This window comes from Hippoglossus stenolepis, chromosome 12 (assembly GCF_022539355.2).
Source record: "Hippoglossus stenolepis isolate QCI-W04-F060 chromosome 12, HSTE1.2, whole genome shotgun sequence".
Taxonomy (NCBI): Eukaryota; Metazoa; Chordata; class Actinopteri; order Pleuronectiformes; family Pleuronectidae; genus Hippoglossus; species Hippoglossus stenolepis.
In genome coordinates this window covers 20,492,155-20,517,938 of record NC_061494.1, presented here as the reverse complement: position 1 = coordinate 20,517,938, position 25,784 = coordinate 20,492,155, and the positions used below count along the sequence as shown (strand labels likewise).

General features: G+C 45.5%; 1 protein-coding gene across 4 annotated transcripts in view; it reads right to left on the bottom strand.

The window, feature by feature from the left end:
- LOC118118560 (echinoderm microtubule-associated protein-like 6) overlaps positions 1-25,784 on the bottom strand; it is a 37,978-nt gene that overhangs the window by 720 nt on the left and 11,474 nt on the right. The window contains exons 2-44 of one of the 4 annotated variants that reach the window (XM_047342477.1): positions 25,003-25,162; positions 23,007-23,105; positions 22,789-22,857; positions 22,289-22,474; positions 21,970-22,105; positions 18,768-18,841; positions 18,561-18,688; positions 18,313-18,450; positions 18,047-18,188; positions 17,817-17,931; positions 17,247-17,459; positions 16,994-17,161; positions 16,759-16,865; positions 15,178-15,296; positions 14,678-14,864; positions 14,274-14,379; positions 13,969-14,062; positions 13,745-13,845; positions 12,788-12,990; positions 11,222-11,333; positions 10,733-10,860; positions 10,061-10,202; positions 9,756-9,908; positions 9,544-9,675; positions 9,291-9,379; positions 8,487-8,663; positions 7,988-8,222; positions 7,790-7,916; positions 6,262-6,276; positions 4,321-4,399; positions 4,107-4,236; positions 3,681-3,779; positions 3,260-3,280; positions 2,770-2,943; positions 2,303-2,511; positions 2,047-2,204; positions 1,831-1,945; positions 1,560-1,748; positions 1,286-1,458; positions 923-1,086; positions 662-764; positions 407-560; positions 123-223 (exon numbers count right to left, since the gene is read on the bottom strand). In XM_047342477.1, coding sequence (XP_047198433.1) covers positions 123-223; positions 407-560; positions 662-764; positions 923-1,086; positions 1,286-1,458; positions 1,560-1,748; positions 1,831-1,945; positions 2,047-2,204; positions 2,303-2,511; positions 2,770-2,943; positions 3,260-3,280; positions 3,681-3,779; positions 4,107-4,236; positions 4,321-4,399; positions 6,262-6,276; positions 7,790-7,916; positions 7,988-8,222; positions 8,487-8,663; positions 9,291-9,379; positions 9,544-9,675; positions 9,756-9,908; positions 10,061-10,202; positions 10,733-10,860; positions 11,222-11,333; positions 12,788-12,990; positions 13,745-13,845; positions 13,969-14,062; positions 14,274-14,379; positions 14,678-14,864; positions 15,178-15,296; positions 16,759-16,865; positions 16,994-17,161; positions 17,247-17,459; positions 17,817-17,931; positions 18,047-18,188; positions 18,313-18,450; positions 18,561-18,688; positions 18,768-18,841; positions 21,970-22,105; positions 22,289-22,474; positions 22,789-22,857; positions 23,007-23,105; positions 25,003-25,162 — 5,724 coding nt within the window. The remainder of the gene's footprint in view (positions 1-122; positions 224-406; positions 561-661; positions 765-922; positions 1,087-1,285; positions 1,459-1,559; positions 1,749-1,830; positions 1,946-2,046; positions 2,205-2,302; positions 2,512-2,769; positions 2,944-3,259; positions 3,281-3,680; positions 3,780-4,106; positions 4,237-4,320; positions 4,400-6,261; positions 6,277-7,789; positions 7,917-7,987; positions 8,223-8,486; positions 8,664-9,290; positions 9,380-9,543; positions 9,676-9,755; positions 9,909-10,060; positions 10,203-10,732; positions 10,861-11,221; positions 11,334-12,787; positions 12,991-13,744; positions 13,846-13,968; positions 14,063-14,273; positions 14,380-14,677; positions 14,865-15,177; positions 15,297-16,758; positions 16,866-16,993; positions 17,162-17,246; positions 17,460-17,816; positions 17,932-18,046; positions 18,189-18,312; positions 18,451-18,560; positions 18,689-18,767; positions 18,842-21,969; positions 22,106-22,288; positions 22,475-22,788; positions 22,858-23,006; positions 23,106-25,002; positions 25,163-25,784) is intronic. The other 3 variants (XM_047342479.1, XM_047342478.1, XM_047342480.1) reach the window with 3 other exon arrangements.

Sequence of the window (25,784 nt, the reverse complement as noted above, 5' to 3'; positions counted from 1 at the left end):
GTTTTTGTACGTAACTGATTTATGAAGTAAAGAACCTGTAGTAAAGAAAACTCTCTGACAACATGTTTCACATTGTTACGACTGCAGTTGAGCTGGATTGTATTTGTTAACGATCACTTTACCTGCAGTCGTCTCCTCCTGTGCTGATCACGTATTTGTCGTCGTGGGAGAAGCGGATGTTGGTCACATGAGCCGAGTGGCCGAGGTAGCGCTTGTGTTTGGCCTGAAGACAGAAAACAAATTTATCCTTATTCATAATTATAATAATAATAAATTAAGTGTGGTTGTGGTAATGTATTTTTCTATGTTTACATAGAGTAAAAATATTCAACACCAGTGTTTTTTTCAAAAGGATTAAAAACTGGTGAATTAAGGCACAAAGAAAACAAATAAATCAGCGACTCACAAACTTCTCTGTGCAGGGGAAGTCGAACAGTTTGACCAATCCAAAGTCGTCGCCGGTGACGACGTTCATGCCGGCGTGAGAGACGCAGGCACAGTTCACGTCGGCTTTGTCTGCGTTTCGAGGCCAGATCCCTAAAACCTCATCTCCCAGAATACTGAGGCAGAAAAACGTGTTGATTCAGAGCAGCTGAACGTTAATATTATTACTTTTTATCAGCCTGGAGTTAAATTTAAAAAGAAAAAAGGAACCTGTTACCTGGTCCAGGTCGCCCACGTGATTCTGTCGATGACGGTCTGGTCGTTTATCAACTTCCCTGAAGGAACCTCGAAAACCTGCCGCTTATAAACTCCTGTGGACATAGCACACACACACACACACACACACACACACACACACACACACACACACACACACACACACACACACACACACACACACACACACACAAAATGTAAGGTACTTAGATAAAGTGAACTATGTATATATAATGTGTGTGCACATGTATATAGATGTGTACCTGTATGTAACAGCTGTCAGCAGAGAAGTCGAGCTGCAGGATGAAAGCAGGGATGTCGCTGCAGTAAACCAGTCGGTTCAGACTCGGTCCTCCGCTCACATCGTACACATCCACCGTGTTCTCCACGGAACCGACGGCCAACAGCTGCCGGTCCGGACTGAACCTGGTGATTTTAATCAGTGTTAATAATGTCAAATGTTTTTCATGCTCAGTCTGTCCATTGCTGCAGATCCTCTCTTCAGCCTCTGTCTCAAACACTTGGTTTTAGCTCCTGTCTCTTTAAGACCCCCCCCCTCCTGATAAAGCCCAGCCTGCTCTGATTGGTCAGCCATGTCTTTAGACGCTCTCTCTCTCTCTCCTACCGGATGTCCTGGATGGTGACGCTGCGATCTCGTTTCTTCGCCCACATCTTGAGCGTGTTGGCGAGGAGGAGGAGGAACTCGCCGTTCTTCATCCCCACTGCCAGCATCTCTCCGTCAGAGCTGTAGGTCACACAGCGAGCGGCGTGGCCGACACACACCTTGTTCAACAGTTTCTAAACGTAGAGTGAGGGAAGGAAACAGGACAGTCACCGGTCATGAACAAAATCATTTCACCCCCTGGTGGCTGGCTGCAGTATAGGTCAGTAATCTGTACCTTGTCCGTGAGGTCCCACAGTCTAATGGTGGCGTCGTCGCTGGCGGTGACGCAGAGGTCTTTAACAGGATGAGTGGTCAGACCCCAGATTCCCCCCCGAGCGTGACTGTCCAGCAGCAGGTTGGACGCCGCGTTCTTCTCTCCGACCTCGATGACCTCCCCGTCCTTCGTCCCCACCAGGATCTTCCCCTGAGGGAGGAGGAGGAGGAGGTGAGGAGACAATTTGGAGAAGATGGAAGAATGAAACTAATGAAAATTAAAAAGGTCTCACTTTTCCTCGGCAGACGGACCGGACACACTCCACCTGCTGTCCCGTCTCCAGCTGGAACGCTCGACAGCGCTTCATCTCCTGATCCCAGAGCTTCACGGCACCGCCCTCCTTCGTCCTGACACACAAGCCCCAAACATTTCACTGCTTTAACTCCCCTGTTGCAACGCCCCGACACAGAACACTTCCAAAAAGAGAAGACAGGATTGACGGACTCACGGCCTCTCCTTGCCACCGGTGACGATGAGGCCGTCCCTCAGCGTGGTGTACATGGTGAAGACGGGCCCGGTGTGAGCCTTCGCCACCACCCTCAGCAGGTAGTGGTCCCGCCACACATACACGTCCCCGTTAATGGCTCCGGTGAACGTCAGGTTATTCTGCAAAAACAGATGTCAACAGTAAACTAGAGATATGATGTCACTGCTGACAAACTGGATCAATATCAGAATTATTGATCAGGTATCAGTGAACTCACGGCTCCGAATGCGACGGACAGCATCGTCTGCATCCTGCCGTCCTCCACGGTCCCCACCACGCCCTTTTTGTACATCAGAGCACCACCGGCCAGCGTCCAGAACTTCACATGTTTGATTCCCACTGACACGAACTGGGAGTCCGAGTCCGGCCGAAACTCCACCACGAAGATCCGGTCCGGGTGTCCGCCTTTACTGCACACCTTGGATCCTGCACAGGAGACGTTTTTTATTCCTCTAGGAGTTTAATTAAAAAGTGATTTCTTATTTAATTGGTTGTATTTAACATCTATACCAGAACACACATATTTAATACTTTTGTGGGTTAAATTTCAGATTCTTTCAAACCTTGAAGGGATTTTAAATCAATTCTGCTCAAACCTCGTATCATTCAGAAGCTCATTCCTGTGCCACTGGGCTTCTGAAATAACGTGGGTGTGTTTGATTATTAATCAGATATGAGTCTGACCTTCCTGCCAGCGCCACACAGTGATGGTGTGTTCAGATTCCACGCCGACAGACAGCAGCAGCTTCCCCGTGGCGCTGAAGTTGACGTAGCCGACGCCTTTAGCGTGAGGACAGCGCAGGATGGAGAGGGTCTGTTTGCTCATGGCGTCCCACACGTGGATGGAAGGTGTGGCGCCTGCGTGAAGGTGAAACTGGTCAGAGGACGTCGCAGAGAGAAAGTACGAGGGACTAAAATGTGACAACGACAGGAAACATTCAGGACAAACAGAGCAGACAGAGGATCAGAGCAGCTTCCAAACACCCTGAGAACCAGAGCAGCGTCAGCTCAAAGCACTGAGGAGATTCAGGAGCCAGGATTATTTCATCTGAAAGCTTCAGCATGATTTATAAGAGTTCAGTCAAACGAAATGTTTGAGTCTTCAGCTCGTCTCGTCTCTGGGTCTCAGGGTGTCTGTCCTGATCGGAGAGGCAGTGCTTTTTGTTTTTTTTACCTGGGAGTTCACTGACGTCACCTGAGGTGTTGTGAGAGCGATGGTGACAAATGAGGCCAGCCAAAACACACACAAACAAAAACAACAAAAGAACACACAAACAAATAAAACTGATGAAAAATGGACAGATTCTTGCTGCTTAAATTAGTTATTTTTCTTTTTAAAACACACGTAAGCGTCTAAAAGTGTTTTTTTTACAGACAAAGCTTAGTGATGCTAGCGTCATCGGCTTGTTTCTATTTTCTCAGTGGGAAAAATTAAAGCAGGCAGGTTCACCAGGAAGCAGAGGAGAGAAAAGCAGGACTAATTTAGAAGTAAACACACTGCCATGCACACACACTCCTCCTGAACACCACACACACGCATTCTTTCTCACACCCTCACACACACAGACACACACACACACACACAGACACTGTACCGATCTGTCCGGTAGCGATGGTGTTTTTGTATTTCGGGTGCTGGTTGACGGTCAGACAGAGGATGTCGTCAGTGTGTTCCAGGTAGAAACTCTGAGTTCCTGCAGCAGAAGACAACACGTGGAACCGTTACTGACGATGTGACGCTCTCCCACTGGTAGTCGAGTCATGTGACCGATATGAACCAATCAGGAAGACAACGTGCGCGTCTACGTCATCCTTTACTAAAGTCTCAGTTTCTGTTCGTCCAGACTAAAACACAACCCCAGAGTTTCCAAACTAAAACGTGACCAGCAGTGTTTACACAAGTCTCTGTATCAAAGGTTGGAAAACCCTTTTTTAAATTGGTTTGGTCTCCACCACACGGCTCATACATGTGGATGTATGAACGATGTGTGGGTCATGAGTATGTGCCGTGCTGTGGTTACCGGTGGTGAGGCTGTGGACGATGGCCGTGGCGGCGGTGTGATAGACGATCTCGGAGCCGTCGTTGAGGTAGTGCAGGTTGTTACGACAATCGAAGCCTCGAAAACCAAACACGTGATCCAAGACCAGGTCCTGCAGAGGGACGGGACAGAGGTGGACATGAGGCCGGATGGATGGACAGACAGAGGGAGAGAGAGAAAGAGAGACGAACTTTACCTCGACTAGTCTCTTCTTCTTGGACACGTTGTTCTTCTGGAGTTTCTCCGGCTGCGGCGCCGCTCGACTCACTGGCGGCCTGAGGATCAATCAGTCTATTAATGACATCATCACTCAACCCGTTCAAAGAGAAATATTCTTATCCCAACAAGCTGATGTCTGGAGGACAGACAGGTGGAGACAGTGAGACAGCGTGGTCGGCCTGAGGGCAGACAGTCACACAGTAGTGTGTAGTGACGGACAGGACTGATGCAGACAGATGTTTGGAGTTCACATCTGGACGTTATCACCAAATGTTAAGTTACAACAAATCCATTTTTATTGCAAATGTTTCTGTGGCAGAGACAGAGACGCTACTCTTCCTACAAGGTTTGTGTACATTCAAAATCCTTTTAAAGCTTTTTCTTCCACGTAAAAAACCCATTGTGTTGCTTTAACTGTCGACAGTGGTTCACAACATCTGGATCTGAACTGCAAACAATCATCAGACTTCTTCTCATGTTGTCTTTTATCTGTAGGTGAGTTCTGAGGACAATCGATTTCTTCTTGGACGCTGTCAATGTGAGGTGATGTCGACAGGAATGTGATGCGCGCGCACACACACACACAACACACACACACACACACACACACACACACACACACACACACAAATGAAGAGATAGACAACACAAAGGAACAGGTAGTCAGGTGGACAGGTGTTACCTGGATCCCCTGGACAGCAGAGGGACAGAACCAAGGTACAGAGCTTTAGAAAACACACACACACACATACACACACACACACCCACACATAGTGACACACTCAAACACGCACACAGACACACACACAACTACACACATAGTGACCAATCAAACACAAACACACACACTTAAACCCACACATTTACACAGACACACACATAGTGACACACTCAAACCCCACACACACACACACATAAACACATAGTGACACACTCAAACACACACACACACACACATATAAACAGGCCTCATGCTGCACAGAAACTTTAACGTGACTAACTGTGGCTCTAGCTACATGCTGACAAAATGCTAGCATGCTACTGCTGCTGCTCCCTTATATTTCAGTGCTGTCAGGCTAACATGCTAGCATAGCTAATGGCGTTGACAGGCTAACATGCAGAGGCCGTCAGGAGGTCTGAGGGGATCAGATCCAAACGCTCCCTCTACAGAGGAGGAGCAGAAGATGGACGACCAGAACAAGATGTGAGAAAGATGAGGAAGAGGCAGAGGAGGTTGTTTTAAATTTCAAAAGAGAGGAAGAAGAGGATGAGGAGGAGAAACATAAGAAAGGATGACCCCAAAATAAAGAAAGAAATAACTAACAGAGACATCATCAGAAACAATGTGAAGAATAGTAGAACAAATTGAATTCAGGGCTCTGCCAACCGAATCGAGCAAAACCGAGCGCGTCGACATCTTCTCCAGGTCCATACATTGTCTTAGTTTATTTACCCAGTCTGAGTTTACACATTTGTCTGATGACACTGTTGGCGTGTGTGTGTGTATCTTCTCCGGTATTTTTAGTTCCGCACTTTACCTCCATGTACTGTGAGAAAACATTACTCTTGTAGGTGGTTAACATTAGAGCGTGGAATCCGTAGATGAAACGGAATTAGGGAGAAGACACAAAACTGTGTGGAAACGAGGCAGGAGCCTTCTGTCCGTATTTCTGCGCGTCTTCTGAAAGACTTTTTCCATTAATTCAAATGTGAACCATTCGTGATTTTTAAAAGGTTATTCTGTCTTATCCATGATATTCACCCACTGTCTCCATCACTGTCGAGTGTGGTCAACTCTTTCCTGGAAAGATTTATGAGCTACAGCTCACACAGTTTAATGAAATCACTCCTCCTGTATCATATCGACATGTTCCCTGTCTGAAAAGCATCACCACAGTAAGTACCAGCTCATACTTACTTGACAATGCCCTGCCTCCAGGGGAATGCAAGTTAAAACACAACACAGATATTAAAGAATTTCTACCAGCAAGAACACTCAGGACTTCAGGGGACCACCAAGGGACAAACACTAAGAACTACATGAGGACACAAAGTGAACAAACCAACACTGTCCGAACTGCTGGGAGCTTCTGAGCGTCACCAGCTCGACGGGGAAGTTGTGGCTTTATTATCACATTTTTTATTTCAATCTGTTAAGTCATGGACATATAACTTAATGGGCCGAGTGAGCACAGAGGTCAGAGGCTCCTGGGCAGTGACTGTTTACATTTATTATCAGTGGGTGTGAATAGAGGAGAAAATAATCACAAACAGATGGTAAATAAAAATATGAAGAAACAAAATGACCACAAATAACGTTAAACACAAAACAACTACGAAGAGACAAAAACTGCAAAAAACAGATGGTAGATAACTAATATTAAAGAGACAAAAAATTACTATTAGGATATGTCTGTGCCCGGAGCCTCATGTCCATGTTCCAAATATTTCAGTTGATCATCTTCAGTTGGAAGATGAGATGTCAGACTTTGGTTTTACAGAATTCATTTGTAAGTTTCCCCTGAAGACAGAAGCTCAGTGAAACTCTGAAACCTTCACATGCTCTCAGTGTGGACACACAGCAAACTGAGCCGTAACATTCAGGGACCATGCAGAAGCCTGTGCATGCATCCAGTACACACACCTACACACAGACCTAACAACACTGACACACTGGGAACAGTCACTGGGACCACTGACGACAACAAGATGAGAAGTTTCATAAAGTCAGACAGAGTTTGAACCTGCACCAGGAAGACAAAACCTACTGTGACCTCTGAGTCTGACAGAAGAGACTCATCTCTGTATGTTCTCTGTACCTTAAACTAACAGCTTCATTAAAATGTATTTGATGGTACAAGAAATTAAAAAAAACATTTCTACACATTCTGAGGGATTGTCCCCTGGTTCCTGAAGAGCAGCTCAAACAACGTCACCACAGAATCGTCCGTTAGGTGATAAAAGAGTGTACAGAGCTGAGACTGATGTTAATCATGTCCACAGTAAAGTGTTAATGTGGTTCTGGTTAAAATAATATGAAGGAAAATTGGTGTTTAATTATGTCTCATTGAAATATTTGTAATTTGTATAATGTGAAAAAGTTAAATCTAATCAGTTAATCCATGAGTATAAGTGAACATTGGTGCCGAATGTGGAGACATTCTCTGAAGGCGTTCTTGAGATATCGTCTTCAGAAGAATGTGACAGACGGACAACCAGATATTATAATGTCTCCGGCCACTAGGTGGAGACAAATACTAGTTTCCACCAACAAGCAGATTTGTCTGGTGCAGCTTTAAACTCGAAATACCCACCTTCCCAAGACAAGTAGTTGTCATGGTGATTAATGTGTGTGTGTGTGTGTGTGTGTGTGTGTGTGTGTGTGTGTGTGTGTGTGTGTGTGTGTGTGTGTGTGTGTGTGTGTGTGTTTGTGTGTGTGTGTATACCTCTCCTCAGCAGACAGCTCCTTCAGCTGTTGATGAGGTTTGGTTCCCTTCATCTCTCGGATGCTGACGGCATAAATCTTGGTGCTGTAATCCACCGTCTTCTCTCGGGCGACGTCACTGTCGTAGCCTTTCAACACAAACAGTCATGACCAGCTGCTCCTCTGCAGGTCGACCAGCGTAGTTATAAACTTCACCCACCTCCATCCTCCTCGGTGTCGTCGTCCGACTCCTCACTGTCCACAAGGGGTCGGTTGTCGCGTAACAAAGGCCCCTCCCCGTCCCCACCGGCCACGCCTCCTCGTTCCCTCGCCCAGATCATCAGGGCGGTGTCAGCCCCGCCCACCGTCAGTAGGGTGGAGTCATCCTGAGCCCAGCGGACGTTGGTCACCTGAGCGCTGTGGCCTACGTAACGCTTAAAACGAGCGTACTGACCCTGGAGGGAGGATGGAGAAAAGAAATACACCTGCTCATTCACACCGAATCAATAGTATTCAATACTTTTATTATCATATATACAACATATCTTTAATTTTCAGTAATTTCAGTATTTTATTTTCATACAGATTAAGGGATTATTTATTTCACCCTCTGGAGTCTCTGGACTTTTTAAGGACATATCTAGACCAGAGGTAAACTTTACTTTAAGAGAATCTTATGCTAAATGTAAAATCTGAGTGTAGCAGTGAACCTGTCTTACTCTGACGGGGTAGCTGAACAGCTTGAGGAAGCCGAAGTCGTCTCCGGTGGCGAGCAGTGCTCGGTCTCTGGTGAGCGACGCGGCGTTGACGTCGGTGATGTCGCTGTGCGTCGGCCAGATTCCCTCACAGCTTGAACCCAGAACGCACGTCCAGCTGGACCAGTCCATCCGCTCCAGCTACACAAAGAACAAAGTAATACACACGACAACATGAGGAAGACACACAAACATTTCTGAGGAGACGTGTCATCATCCACAGCCACATTATTGGATTTGAAAATGTATCTCTGAGCTTTCTATTTTATTCAATTTCATTATATAAGAGTGTTATATTTTTTATCCTACTCATTTTAACCTGTTTTCATTCTGTACTTGAGCTGCTGTAATACCCGAATTTCCCCAATGGGGATCGACACAGGATTATTATCTTATCATTTCTCCAAATGAAAAGCACCTTGTTCTTCCACTTCAGCTCCTGTTTGCAGTGAACTCATGGACATACAGATAAACATATCTGTTTCACTGTGATACTTAAGTAAAAGTTAAAAGTAAAAAATACTATATTATATATATTGATATTAATAAGTTCTGCAGGATCCCTCTGATTTCTAAGTGGCTTTCTGGAGGTTTGTTGTAGATGAACATCAGAGATAATAACGTCATCAGGAAGTGTTTAGATGTGTATGATGTTAATGTGTGTTTCACTTCTGTGTTCAGATCCGACTGAGTTATGACCTCTGCTGGATGTTCATGTATGTTGCAGACCAGATACACACATGCACGTGCACACACACACACCCTGACCTCATCGTTCTTGATCGTTTGCCTTCTTCCTCTTGGGGCTTCGAAGAAAAGCTGCTCTTTAGCTCCTGTGTTGACCTGCAGCAGTTTACCTGCACACACACACACACACACACACACACACACACACACACACACACACACACACACACACACACACACACACACACACACACACACACACACACACACAGCTAAGACACGTTTGGACGGAAGACGACTTCAGGAATGAACAGGATTAAAAAAGTTGTTTCACCTCGAGCGTCCCAGTCGATGTGTGTGATGTAGCTGGACGCTCCTTTACAGATCCCCACTCTCTTACTGCTCAGCACGTTGTAGATGTCCACGAAGCTGTCGTGTGACGCCACCGCCAGGAACTTTCCAGAGTCTGAGAGAAAATGTCCCACACAAGGATGAGTGGATTGTCTGGGTCAATATGTGTGTGTGTATGTGTGTGTGTGTGTGTACCTGGGGTGAAGCGGATGTCAGAGATGGCGTCACGGCGATGGTGGAAGCTCAACAGATCCTCCAGCGTGTCAGCGTTCACCACCAGGACGCCGCCATCACTCAGACCGACCGCCAACGCCTTGCCATCAGGAGAGAAGACGCAGCAGCGGCCACCTGGAAAACACACACACACAAACACACACACACACAGTCGATTAATTACCTTCTCTTATTTGATTGTTGTGGTAACAACTAGTGTGTCAGTGGACATCTTCAGCGCCTGCAGCCACACTCTGGCGTTCTGGCCCTGTAGTTGTTTCTCTGACCTCTCTTCAGCTTGCGGACGGCGACCATGCGGTGATTGGCTGACGTCTCCCACAGTCGCAGGGTTTTATCGTCGCTGACGGTGGCACAGATATGGAGGAGAGGGTGGGGGGCCAGACCCCAGACTTCACCCTCCATGTGACCCTACACACACACACACACACACACACACACACACACACACACACACACACACACACACACACACGTTAATCAAAAAGAAGACATTCATTTTGCTGTTCACTTCATCATGTCCTCCCACACTTCTGAAACCAAACCTACGCTGAAAGACACATTCCTAAACACACAAGACCTTTACAGACACACACACACACGCACACACATTTCTGTTTGCGTCACTGCACACACCAACATCTAAAAGCACTCAGGTATGTCACAGAGGAAATATCACAAGCTTCATGCAACTAAGACACACACCAAGTTCATTTCATTTCAAAAGTAGGGGAGTGTGTGTGTGTGTGTGTGTGTGTGTGTGTGTTTGTGTGTGTGTGTGTTTGTAACTGGCCATCGATCCGCAGCAGACAGCTCTCCTCACCATGGCAACAGGTGCCGTTCCAGACATTTAGAGAATCCCTGGGATTTTCACCATCTCTCTCTCACATACACACACACACGAACACACACACACACACACACACACACTCAGTGTATACCTGCACCAGCAGAGTCATGGGTCCAGTCTTGTCAATCTCAAGAACTTCTCCGTTTTTGGTTCCCACCAGGATGTGACCATGACCCAGAGTGATGGCTCTGATGGACGGGTTGTCCTCCAGCAGCAGGCCTGTACACAAACACACACACACACACACACACACACACACACACACACACACACACACACACACACACACACACACAGAGAGAGAGAGAGGTAAAGTCAGCAGAGAGAAGTCGCTCGATTTGTTTCAGTTTTAAAGTCAGTGTCACCACGTGTCCAGGTGGTGGCAGTGTTGGACACTACATGTGACAGCTGAAATCTGAAACAACAATTATGATGCTCAATTTACTTTAATGCACAAAACCTAAAACACATAAGAGGAGGTTGACACAGCTGGAAAAATACAAATGAGCCCCTGATAACAGATCATCTCTGACTATCGAAGGAGAATAATTCTGTCTGGTGCTGATCTGTGTGCTTGTACCTTTGGAGCCTGGAGACAGAGACGCTCTCTTGATGGCGTAGGTCTTCAGGCAGCGATCAAACATGTCGTCCCACAGCTCCACCACGCCGTCCTTCCCGCCGGTCACGAAGCCCTGACAGCAGATTTATTTTCATCAGGATTCATCAACGGGTTTTGTTTCCCCAAAACAATCACTCACAAGAACAACTAGGGATCAAACATTTCAAATCGAGTCTGCAGATCCTGTCATATCTGACATCTGTCTCCATAAATGATGTCAGGGTCGTAGAGTTCAGACAAAATAATCTGTGAAGACTTTAAATGTAAACGCTACAGAACGCCAACAGCAGACGTTTCTTTCTAATGTGCTGAACGTGTGGTTTAAAAGTCCATTAACCCACAGATATAACTTGCATCTCTATCAGAAGATATCTTTGTAGATCATCATTTCTCTTCTCTTAGATACTGTCGCATCCTCCCTCCCTCCCTCCCTCTCTCTCTCTCTCTCTCTCTCTCTCTCTCTCTCTCTCTCTCTCTCTCTCTCTGCGCTGTCGTCCTCTCTCCTGACAGATTTTTCTCCCTCGTCCTCCCACTCAACCTGAGAGCCTCAGATCTGTTTGAAGTCACTCGGTTTCCTCTGAAGACTCTCTCACAGACAGTGTTTGCTTCTGAACAGTTTATTTATACTTCAGAATAGAACTTAGAGACTCAAAAAACATTAATTTCTGCCCCTGAATTGTCACAATAATGAAGAGATTCTGCTTCTTAAACAGGGGCGTTAAGTGATGGATGAGGATTATTGGCTTTATCATTCAAAATTATTTTCATCTTTATATATTATTAGAAACTTGCTGAACCATGAACACTATTCACAGACCAAACAAAAAAAAATCTAAGTAGACAAAGATGGTGTCTGTCATTTGAGGTCATTCTTATCACACCGGTGTTTGTTCAAGTGTTCATGTTTCTGATCAGTTTAGTTTAAATTTAATTTAATTAAAAAAACGAGCTCAGACATCATGATTGACAGCTGAGACTGACTCGTGATTGGTCAACACACAGGAAACGATGCAGCATGTAATCCAGGGTGAGTCTGTAATTTGATTTGACTGAAATCAGCCTCACTCTCCTGCAATCAATCGTCTCGGAGCTGATTTCATTCATCACATTCTGCTGCTGCTTCACTTTCCATGTGAACGACGTCTCTGTCAGAGATCAGTTCGTGATCGTTAATCAAAATGTGTCTGTGAAACAAGAGCGAGGACATTTTCAGCTCTTTTCACCGTGTGGAAACTGAATGAAGAGTTTGTTGAGTCAGAAAACAGATTCGCCAGCTGAGGACGTGGACTCAGATGTTTGCACAACACTGTGTTTACACCTCATTATCTCAACCATTGTGTAAATTGTGTGAAATAAACTTTCTACAATATAAATGCTCTTCCACTGTCTACAGGGTATTTTCTGTGTGAGAATCTTCAAATGCTTCAAATCTCTAAAATCTGCTTAACCTCAGCCTAAAGGTTATGTAAGTCAATAAAGTGTAATAAATGATAAAAGTTCTAAAAATGAATACAGACAGACACACACCTTGTCCAGGGAGAACATGGCGAACACCGGTCCATCGTGAGCTTTCACAGTTTTCATCAGCAGCGGCTCCTTCCAGATGTAAACGTCTCCGGTGGCGGCTCCGGTGAACACCAGCGCCTCGGTGCGGCCGTAGCACACCGACATCATGGTCTCCAGCCGACTGACGCTCCTGAACACACCACGCCTGGAGGTCAGACCGCCACCTGGAGGACAGAGGTGGAGGTGCTCAATTAGACGAGCTGACCGCTGATCAATGTCCCAGGAGACAAAAGTACAACTCACTGTGACCTCACAAAATCCCCTTTACTTTGTGAACACGTTACCTGAAGAACCCCTCGAGAGAATCCTTTCAAATTTGGTACACATGTTCACTTGGACTCACGGATTAACTGATTAGATTTAGGGGGTTAAAGGTCAAAGGTCAAGATCACAAACTTCACAATTCTGCTGTTGTAAGAGGATCATTATTCCATCCCTTCAAAGCCGATTTAAACACATTTATTTGTAGAAGATGAAAGTGTGAATCCCAATGAATACAAAAAAATACTGAGCGTATCATGTGTGTGTGTCATTAGATTGGACAAAGTTATTGTGACTCACAACTCGAGGTCACAGACTTTCACAAATGAATGTTTCACATTAGATTCATTTAAACTTTAATTGTCTCTTTTGGGACACCGGCTGCTGCAGCAGGGAAAGGTCAGCAGAGGACGATAGAGTATAAATAACTTAATGGTGAACTGGGGAATTAAATGTAGCACAAACGGCGAGAAAAGCACCAGAAACAAATGTTGTGTCTGTAAAACAGCCAATTAAAGAGAACTCAACCCATTTTAAATCGCTATTAGGAACTTCCAGTCCCGTTAACATCCTCAGGTCAAACTTTACGTTGTTGCAGTAACTTTAATGAGTGTCCTCTACGTTTGACTGAACCAGGGTTCTCTCCTGCAGTTTTACCTGCGTGCTGCCAGAACTTGATGTGTTTGATTCCCACGGTGACCAGTTTGTCCATCAGCAGGGGGTTACACTTCACCACAAATATCTTCTCCTTATGACCCCTGCAGACAGAGAGACACAGGTAAACGTCTGTGTACGTCGAGTGCGTTCATGTGAGAATACAACAGGAAAATGTCACAGTGAGCGAGTGGACGTGTTGATTCATTTCTAACACCAGGCTGCACCTGGCAGTGGCGAGTTTCTCTCCTCTCTTCCAGTCCCAGATGACGATCGAGTGTCCGTCATCGACTCCCACCGAGACCAGACTCTTTCCATCAGCTGCAGGAGGAACACAGATATCAGATGTAATATTACAGCTGATGATCGGGGCCCTCGCACCTCCTCATGTGGTCTGATCAATCAGATCTCAAAGTGACAGATGTTGATACCAGGTGTCAACAGGGTCACACACACACAAATCACTCTGTATTTACCACCTACTGAACTATGTACACATTATTCTCCTGCAAGTCACACACACGGTAGATACCTGAGAAGTCCAGAGCGCACACTCCTCTCTGGTGAAATCCCTTCAGTAACGAGAGGCACTTCATGGTCTGGATGTCCCACACATGGACGGCTGGATCCCGTCCCACCTGCACCACACACATTACAGGGTTTTATTTTCTGCATGTTGTGTTTCTGATCAGATTCTGTTAAACCGACAAACCTGAGTAAATCTGAATAACTGCTCCTGAGCCAATTCTGTCTCGTTTTTGTCACATCTTTATTTTTCTAATTATCTTAGAAATTGCACCAGTGTATGCATGTGTTTGTTCTTGTGTGCACGTACTTGTTGTGTGTGTGTGTGTGTGTGTGTGTGTGTGTGTGTGTGTGTGTGTGTGTGTGTGTGTGTGTGTGTGTGTGTGTGTGTGTGTGTGTGTGTGTGCACACCTGTCCTGTAGCAGCGTAGTCCTTCAGCGGGTGGATGCTGAGGCTGAGGATGTCGTCGTCGTGGCCGAGGTAGAAGCGCTGGCTGTGCAGCTGCCGGTTGTAGACCACGCCCACCGCCGCCACATGATACAGCACCTCCCCACCCTGAGTGTAGAACAAGTTGTTCCTGCAGTCATAACCACGGTACCTGCACGAGAGAGAGAGAGAGAGAGAGAGAGCAGAGGCCGAGGTTTCCTACATGTGCTGGAAGTGGTTCACCAATCACAACAGGGTGGGCTGTGGCAAGTGTAATTACAAAATAATGATCAAAGCACGTATCTGAGATATTTTAGCTTAATTTTTGAGCATGTTGTCCATCTTTATAAACCTGTGTTGCTGCAGCCTCTATGTGTATATGAGAGATGTCTGATCTCATAAGATCACCGGCTATTTATTCAGACACAACACCAACACGTCACTGTCATCACGTTTATAAAGAGGCACAAACAAACTGGTGTTACCCGTGAACGAACTGCAGCCGGAGACCCTGGTCCGGTCCTCGCTGCCTCTTCAGAGATCCGACCTGCTGCTTCTTCTCTCTGCTCTGCTGCCGCAACTGAGGCAGGTCCTCCTTGTACACCTGCACCAACACACACACACACACACGTACACACACATGCACACAACCATGACAAAGAATATGGAAATTATTACGTTTTCATAGCTTGACATTACAACATTTCCTTTCACACATCAATCTTCTCCATTTTTAAATTTCAAAAGTCAAAAAATAATTTCTCCATAACCTCAAAATGAAGTCATCTCTGTCCACACGTTTCTCTGCCTCTCTTCTCTGAACACTCTCTGCAGCATTTCGCCTGCTCATTGTTCATGCAAATTATTCTGCTGAGAGTGAGTCGGCGTGTTTCAGTCGTCTGGGAGTTTCACATGGAGAGACTTTCGCTCCCAGGAGGTTTAGGATTGGCAGCGCTCCACTTACAGAGCTGCATATTTCTGGAGCATCGTGGTGGATCAATGCTGTCAACTACAGACCATGTAACTGGGACTGGCACGCCCTGCATTTTTCAAATATTTTCTCTAATTATTCAAAACATATTTTTCCTCTTCTTATTCTTCCTCCTGTGTGAGTGTGAGTCAAACACTGGAGGCTGAAGATAAACACCTATTTTTAACATTTCAGGTTAGAAGAAACACTTGGATTCTTTACTTATGTTTAAAGATCAAAATAACAATATAACTAGTATTGCCACGCAGCGGCTGTCTCCACACACAACCAGTGCAGTTTCAGTCCCTTCAAGTGTTCCTGACATATTACACATTAATATGCATCCACCTCCCAAATCTGCACAGTTCATCTCCAGGTCCAGGTGAACGTTCGCAACAAACATCCTCAAGGCGATTTTGAGATAAGATGTTCACAAGAATGGGACGGGCGAACAAGACTGAAACATGATGCCTCCAGCCGCTGTGTGAGGGCACGGAGGAGTAAACACAGAACGAGTGAATGAAGGAGGGAGAGGACGTCAGAAGGTACACGGACAAAAAGACGAGAGGAGGAAACTGAAGAGAAGGAAACAAGAAGAAGGATTTGTGATAATGGAGTGAGTGGAGGGAAGAAAGGGAGGACAAGTATATGAACATGCAATAACAACAGTAAACAAATCCATGTTCTCCTGTTCTCCTCCTTCAATTAAACTCAAACACACACACACACACACACACACACACACACACACACACACACACACACACACACACACACACACACACACACACTCTGAGCTCTATCTCCGAACAGCACATTGTTGCGACACAGCCAGACTGACTGTAGTCACAGGGACTGGAGCCAGGCAGCGGCTGGCGCTGGAGATAAGGCGTGTTTCACGATCACCATGGCAACCACGCAGAGCCCTGCTGCTCTCAAGCTGATGGGAATAAAAAAACGAGGAGCTGATACGAAGCAGCGTGTGTTAAAAAAATAAAACCACTCTGCGGTACAAACATTCTGTAAAAAACACTTGGGAGCAGCGGAGGGTTTGGTGCCTTGCTCAGAGGCCAAAGATCAAACCAGCAGCTCGTACCTGTCGGTCGTAGTGGATCTGTGTTTCCTGCTCAATGTCTGAGTCGAGCTCCGGGACGTCCGACACGTCGCTGTCGGACTCCTCGCTGTTGGAGTCTCCATGACTCTCTGCAGAGGACGGGCAAGTTCAGTTTAACCAGATCAAATAAACTGTAACTACAATTATAAAAACTATAAACAGCGTAAATCTAATCACCACAAACCCTCTAATGTGAACACTCCTATGAAAAACCTACCTTGTATGTTGACGTCCTGTCCTCCGTTCATCACTGACTCGGGCAGAAACCTCCACTGGAAGAGGGCGTGGTCGGCCCCACCTGTGGTCAGCACCCACTGCAGGTCATGTGACCAGCGGACGTTGGTCACGTGGGCAGAGTGGCCGATGTACTTCTTGAATTTGGCTCCTTGGAGAAAAGGACGAGTCAAATTTTAACAACGAAGCTGATGAAAAGAGAAAGAAAGAGACGGAGAGAAAGATAAGACTGAAACCTTTCTTCAGACAGGGGAAGCGGAAGAGCTTCACAAGGCCGAGGTCGTCTCCGGCAACCAGCACGGCGGCAGAGTGATTGGCGTCCACGGCATTGATCTGGGTTAGATCTGAGTATTTAGGCCAGATGCCACAGACCTCTGAGCCCAGGACGCCACTCCATGACGCCCAGCGTTGACCTTTGACCTCCTCCTTACTGACAATGTGCTTCCCCACTGTTGGAGGGAGAGGAGAGAGGAGAGAGGAGAGAGGAGAGAGGAGAGAGAAGATAAGAGCAGCATCTTTTTCATTTTACATGAATCAAAATCCACTCGTTTATCTCCTGATGACGATGATAACAAAACGTCTATTCGCACATTTTTATCAATGATAATCATGCTTAACAGATGAAGTCGAGCAGAGGAAATGTGCACGGTGCACATTTGAATTGAGTGGAGCCCCAGTATCGAGGTTCCACAGGATACACATGTTTAGATAGTCACGAGCCAGTCTCAACTGTCACTCAAGATGTCTCAGCCCGTTTTTATATCGAGAAATAACTAATTCAAACCAAACTGAGTGCAGAGACTCACTTGGCATCCGGTAGAAGAGTCGTTCTCCAGCTCCGTCGTTGCTCTGCAGGATCTTGCTGTCCAGAGTCCAGTCCAGGTGAGTTATGAAACTGGAGGATTTACAGCATTCTCCCACCTGCAGGCAGACAGACAGGTGGAAACACAGAGGACGGTTACAACAGAGTTTCTGTACTTGTGTGGTCACATTACATCTGAGAATAAAAAGTCTTAACATCTAAATAATGCCTGACCTTCTTGTATCTCTGTGCGACAGCGTAGATGTCCACCAGTCCGTCGTTGGAGCCGACAGCGATATACGCTCCGTCTGGAGAAAACTTCATCTCGTGTATCACCTCCTTCCTGTCTTTGATGTGAACGACCTCCGTCATGTCTCTGAGACACACAGAGGAGAGAAATATCAAATCAATTCAGTGAAGTGTGTGTGTGTGTGTGTGTGTGTGTGTGTGTGTGTGTGTGTGTGTGTGTGTGTGTGTGTGTGTGAGTGTGGGTGTGTTACCTGACTCTCAGCACAGTGAAGGATCCGTCCTTCATACCCAGAGCCAGCTGGGATCCGTCCACGCTGAATGCCACACTCCGCACCGCCTCCTCCATGTTACAGCGAGCGATAAGGGCATGATCCACCAAACTCCACAACCTGATACACACACACACACACTTCGATTTTTGTCTCTGTTTGGTGATATTCTCAGAACTTGTGCAGGACCCTGGCCTTGTAATGCAGCCGTCCTGTTAACCTGTCCTAACCTGACGGAGCGGTCGTCGCTGCCGGTGACAGCCAGAGGTTTTTTGGGGTGAACGTCCAGCGCCCAGAGCTCGCCCTCGCTGTGTCCCTGCATGATCAGCAGCGGCTTGTCCCGGTCCCTCACCATCACCTGGACACACACAGAAACATTATCAGTCTAAACTCTAAACTGTGTTTTGTTGCTCACCATTATTTTGTTTCTTCCTCGCCTCAAAGATCTCGCTGTCCTGCGTTCCTGCCAGGATCCGGTCGGCTCGCCAGCAGACGCTGCGAATAGACAGATCTGGACGAGGAAGAGGAGGAGGAGAAAGAACAGTTTGAGTTTGGCAGTGAAAAAAGACACTTTACAAATTGGTCCTTTCAGAGATTATGGATGCGATGGTCAGTGAGAAGGTTCTAGAGGTCGTCTAGGAGTTTCTAGCATCTTTTGGAGGTTTGAAAGGTCATTGACGACGTCGTAATCAACCCTCTAGAAGGTTTTTGCAATTCTTTATGAGTTTTTTGTCCTTCAAAACATTTCTAGTGGTCTTTTAAGGGATTATATGGTCCTCCAGGTTGTTTAACACCTAAGGGAGAAGTTTCAGACAGCTGGAATCACTAGCATCACTAGAAAAAATGAGGGGACATTTTTGGAAGAATCCCTCGAGTTGAGTTCACTCAGCTCTTTATCAAAATTCATGACAAGAAGCGTTGAAGATGTCCCGGAGGCTCATGGTGGAACATCATGTTAATGTTGGGACATAAATAAATGACAGGATGAAAAAGGGGGACAAAAATCTGAGCAGAAAAGAAGCCGGAGGGAGGAAAAGAGACGAAGAGAAGAAGTTATTGATCGGAGGAGATCAAATCCAGCTGTAAAAAGACTGGAGAAAAAGAAGGAGACAGGGCAGGAAACAGAGATGTGGACAGACGACATCCGATCGATGAGTATTGACGAGGAGGCGTCTCAGATTCATTAACTCAGGTAATGAGCTGGAAATATCAGTGTGAATCTTTACACTGACCTCCACCGTCCTGAGCTACACTGAGGTTCACAGCTAAATACGTACAGGAGGCGTGATCCTGCAGGAAATTCACTTGAATTGAACAGCATCAAGCTTCTCACTGTTTTTGTCTTTAAAAAAAGCTCTTGTTTCTTGCTAATTCACTGAGTGCTCACACACTGTAGCTGGCCCCACACTGGAGGATATTCAGCGAGACTCTGTGTTTGATTCACTTTTCACGACAAATGTGGGGGCGTTGCGATCCAAGGCTGGTCTGTCTCTGGTCTCAAAGGTTTTTTAAATGATTTAATAAATGAAAATTCTCTGGTGTGCAGTAGATGTTTGGAAGGCTCCCACTTGATTTGTCTGAGGCAGCTGAAGAATCACATTAACTGTTGTCTGTATTTCTGCAGAGATTGAAAACAGTGGAGTCTGATAAACCATAAACCATTAGAAAGTCCCAATGTTTAATACAACCACTGTTCAAAGATATTCTGTCGCTCTGCTTTAAGCTTCACCTGCAGGTTCTTAGTTCAGATATGAAAGAGAAAGGGAGAGAGAGCAGGAACATCACATTTGAACTCTGTCAGGCTGGTTGTTATAATGAAATTCACAAGTTGTTCTCGGTACCTTCCAGCTTTAAAACACTCCTGTTCCCGAAGAATATAAAACCTAATTAGCAGAGCGGTTCAGCAGCGCAGCACGCGCCAATTAGAGCGTCTGCTGTCGCTGGTGCCATGACTCAGCGTGTGATGTTTCCTGTAACTTTGTTAGGAACTCGTCCCTGGAGGCTCACGAGCCCCAACAACCTGATAACACATGAGTTTATGAAGCAAATTGGAAATAATTGGAGGATTTTTGTATAAACACAGGATAAGTGCTCATTACTGTGAGAGAAGAGGGGGGAGGTTTTCTAATATTCTAATAGCCAAGAGAAAAATTCACACTAACAAATCACTTCAAAACCTCACAGATGGTTCTCACTCTGCTTTTTAATATTCTGCCGGGTGTCGTTCAATCAGTTTTCAGCTTCTAACGATTAGTGAGGAGAAATATCAGTCAGAGAGTGACTTCATGAGAAAATCTAATTATGGTCATTTTCTCAAAGAGAATCTTTTTATTAACTCTGCTGAGGTTATTATTTCAACCTTGTGCATGTGTTTGTTAGTCAGCAGCCTGGGTAGAGCAGCAGATGGCATAACTTAAAAATTCTTATGCTTAATATGACAAAAAATACTTTTATTAAATAATATGAGTCATCAATTTAAACAGCGACACTTTGAGAAGTTGAATCTCTAACTTCCCCAAAATGAGACCACCCCCAAACTCCAACTGGGAGCAGAGAAAATAAATACGTTACCTCCCTCATTTCATCTTTTCTTTTCTAACTTTCTCCTCAGAACTCTTCCTAGAGGGCAAGTATAAAAGAGGCGGGGGTTCACCCCTCTTTTCCCAAAGGAACAAATCTCCTGCTGCTGAGTGACATTTAGCAGAGAGTGGTTCAAACACTCAGCCTCTCCGCCATTTTACAAAATTAGAATGGTTCCTTTCTCCAGATGAAGACACAAGATGACAAACTTTTACTTCTCTGCTCCACTTGTTTTGTAAAAACTTCTCCAGAAACACTTTTCAGAAAAGGGACATGAAAATCAGGTCAATCCAGAGAGAGGACGACAGACTCAGAAGAAGGTGAATAATTCAGGCCCCCACTTCCTCTGCACTTTTTCAAAAGGAGAGTGAGGCTTCAAAACCTTCCACTGACAAAAGACTATTTCTATAAATGACCTTTTTCTCTCCTTTTCATTCTCTTCTCCAAAAGATCTAAAAGGTGTATCATAAAAATGTGACTTTAATATGGATACAAATCACGATTCTTCTGGCAGACAACATAACGCTGACACTTGCTTGAACGTGAAAACAAAACTAACCAGATCAAATTAAACTATGGAGCAAACACATGAATCTTGGTTCAGACTCTCAAATCAGAGAACTTTAACTACTGATTCCTCAAAGTTTGAAAATGACTAATAAACACGGATTGACATTAAGGTTTAAACAGCAGGTCAGAGTCTGTTAGAGGTTATAGAGACTGAAAGGCCACACATCTCATTAACAGGAGAGAGCTGTGCTTTTTTAAAGGTCTTTCACGGATGGTGATTTTAAAGTCCATGTCTTTGTCCGACACACTTCTCTGTCCGTCCTCCACAAAATGGATGAATGGTTTTTATCTCCACCTCCAATCTGCGACCTGTCTCTGAAAACCTCATTGTGCGTCATAGTTTAGAAGTGAACAAGGAACAATGACTTCTTCCACCTGAGACAGAAACACTGAGTGAACATGATTCATTTACTAAATTAATATGAACCTTTCAAATAACTTGTCATATTAGTGTTTGTCTGGTGAGACATCGTCCGGTTGGGGGCGTACCTTTGTAGCCTTGCTCCGCCTCTCGCAGGTCGATCTTGGTGATTGGTTTAAAGTCGACATCCCACAGTCGGATGCAGCCGTCTCTGCCTCCTGTGGCGAAACCCTCCTCACAGAAATACATGCTGAAGATTCCGGCCTGCAAACACACACACACACACACACACACACACACACACACACACACACACACACACACACACACACACACACACACACACACACACACACACACACAGGAGCGACATTAGTCTCTCACAGACATGTCAGTATTGGTAATAGCTCTCCTGTGTCATGACCCCTCAGCAGGTTTGAGTCTCACCCCGTGAGCCGCCTGAACGGTTCGTATCAGGCTGAGTCCCTTCCAGACATAAATGTCCCCGTTGAGCGCCCCGGAGTACGTGAGGTCATCTTTAGCAGACGCCACGCACAGGATGGTCTGCAAGTCGCCCGTCTTCCCGAAAATCCCTCGCTTTGCGGTGAGAGAGTTTCCACACAGAGACCAGAACTATGGCAGAGAGAGATGAGGACGTCAAAATGCTCAGTAGGTCGAGGTGAGTTGAAATCGTATGTTAGTGGGTGGCTCTTACTCATACCCATGAGCCTCAGCTGCAAATTCAGACCATTCACACCCATCGCTAAGGTAACTGAGTTCATCACAAAATTATCCAAAGTCAGAAACTGAACAGATCCAAACTATTGAAGATGTTATTAGTGTAATCTTAAACTCACAAGAGCAGTTCAAGCTCTGAACGTTCTGAAGTGAAATGGACATCGGGAGTTTGCATGTATGAGTTTGTTTGTGTGTCCATTGTGTGTTACCTTGATGTGTTTGACTCCGCAGCTCACCAGACGGTTTTGTTGAAACGGATCCCAGCAGACGTCGAAAATCTGGAGGGGAGGAGAGACGATAAAGCACACGCATACAGTCAGTGTAACACACACAGACACACACATACAGTCAGTGTAACACACACACACACACACACACACACACACACCCACACACACACACACACACACACACACACATCACTCACCCTGTCCGAGTGTCCGGTGGCTGTAGCCAGGATCTTTCCTCGCTTCCACTCCCAGATACACACTGTGTTCTTGGCATCCAGGCCGATCGAGGCTAACCGCTACACAGAGGAGCGAGAGAGAGAGAGAGAGAGAGAGAGAGGGAGAGGGAGAGAGGGAGAGAGAGAGAGAGAGAGAGAGAGAGAGAGAGAGAGAGAGAGAGAGAGAGAGAGAGAGAGAGAGAGAGAGAGAGAGCGATGAAAAGTCATAAAAAACATAAATAACTAGAATGAGGCCTCACGGTTGAACGCCTCTGCCAACCAATCAAATTGCAGGAAAAAGGTTATGTCATGAACATCACATCTTTCAAACACGGCCGACAAATGCTTCCTTTCAATCCCGAGCATCGAGAGCTGAACTGTTTTTCAGAGAGATGATGGCGTCGGCCAGCAAGTGACCAACTTCACAGAAATCCTCCATAGATGAGCACATTTCATCTGAGCTGAACCTCTGTGGCCCATGAAGGAGGCGGCGTGTTCATCTGTCTTTTCTCTGATCAAAGCAAATCAAAACTTTTTAAAAAACACTTTCTCTGAGGTGAAGCAGCAGCAGCGACGGTGCAGAAACAGAAATTGTAAAACGTTCCAGGTACGGTAGAATATTCTGACTCAGCAATAAATCTTTTGCACCCAAAGCCAGAGCACTTGATTTATTAAGAAGTGAGATTTATGATTGTTTTATTGATCCTGTGTTTATTCTGATTTACTCTGAGTCGTTAAGTCTTTGCAGCCAAAATTCAGGCCAGAAGCTCAAACTGCAGACACAGCAACATCAGGATCTTTTATGAAGTTACTTTGTGAAGCTTCAGGTCCCACTTTTTGGGTCCTAACACAAAAATCAGGGTGGAAAATGATCACAAAGTAATAAATGGTGGCTCAGTGCATGAAAGCTCATGGTTTCCCAGGACAGGATTTACATTTACAGTGTGAGACAATGTGTCTACAGATCCTCCCTCTACCCAGAAATGAAGCTCAGGTGTAATTCAGCCCAGTACAACCATAACCATAATATTGTAAATCTCTGCTGTGACTCAGTGTTCAACATCACCAAACACAGGTTGAGTCACAGTGACTCACAGGGTTTGGTCCTATAAACTCTGCTTTAATCTAATGGACACCATAGACATGATGGTTACTCAAAGTGAAGTGTCCCAATGGCCCCGGTGGCTGCCTGCAGTAAGGGTCATAAACCCCGCCTCCTCCATGTTAGCAGGTGGGACATGGACCAAGTATAACAAATCTAAGTAGACACTACATAAATCTTTGTCAAACATGGTGTTTGTCAGTTTATGTAGTTCTTATAACACTGATGTTTGTTCATGTTTCTGATAAGTTGGGTTTAATTAGTTTTTTGATGATGTAAAAACAGACGCCATGATTGACAGCCAAGCCTGACTTGTGATTGGTCGAGACTCCAAATGACACCACCAGCACAAAATGGCAGCATTCGTGTCGGAGACATTTTACTTTCCTTTCTGGATAGAGGGAGGAAGTGGAGACGCGTCGTCCATCTTTATTTACAGTCTGTAGTTACAGGTAATTGAAGTTATGGAACCAAAGTGATGAATAACCATCATCTTCATCATCATCCTATTATTACCATCCTGCTGTCCTCCGCCCTCTTGTCCTGCTGTGTGTGTGTGTGTGTGTGTGTGTGTGTGTGTGTGTGTGTGTGTGTGTGTGTGTGTGTGTGTGTGTGTGTGTGTGTGTGTGTGTGTGTGTGTGTGTGTGTGTGTGTGTGTGTGTGTGAAGCTCCATTCTTCCGTGACCTTTATGTTGATGCATGTGTCCTTTAATGACAAAAACCATCTGTCGGTGACACACTCAGCCACAGAGGTCTGCCCGCTGAATCAGATTATGCATCATTTATCATGCTCACTGTGTGTGTGTGTGTGTGTGTGTGTGTGTGTGTGTGTGGTGTGTGCGTGTGTGTGTGTGTGTGTGTGTGTGTGCGCGTCACCTGTCCGTCAGCACTGAACGCGAGGCAGGCGATGCCGTGCGTGTGTCCGTCACGGAGCAGGGACACAGTCTGGGCGGTGAAGGAGTCCCACACACACACGTAGGGATCCTTCCCCACCTGACCCGTCGCCACCAGGGAGCGCTCCGGGTGCAACGCCAGGCTGAGAGGGAGGAGGAGGGGGGAGGAGAGGGGAGGAGAGGGAGACAGTGGAGAGATGAGAGGAGAGAGAGAGGAATTGTTAAACAAACAACTTTAACACGGCTTATGTTTCGTACTTAACTTGTCATATGGTTTTAAATGAAAATCTGATCTAATTCATTTATTTATTTATCTGATGCCACTTAGTTCTCTTCTATTTTTGTGTCTGTTAACTTGTGTGAGGAGGATGAAACAGAACAAATCTATAAATAAATAAGAGGAAAACAACATTTTCCTTAAATAACTGCCTTTAATTGATAAAATAACACTTTTTATAAACCTGCCCTCGCTCACATCACAGGGTCAGTGTGTGTTCTCCTTTACAAAGAGAGAGCTATAAATACACTCAGTGCTTAATGGCATCATTATCAATACACACACACACACACAAACGCACACACACACACCGTATGCGTGTAGGGTCACTGCAGTGTGGCCTTGGATGCTCTCGCTTACTTAAGTGAGTGACACGTCGCTGTATGATTTTAGATCCTGAGACACAGAAAGAACGTGAATTCGAAAAGTTACAGGAATGTGTGTTTGTGTGTGTGTGTGTGTGTGTGTGTGTGTGTGTGTGTGTGTGT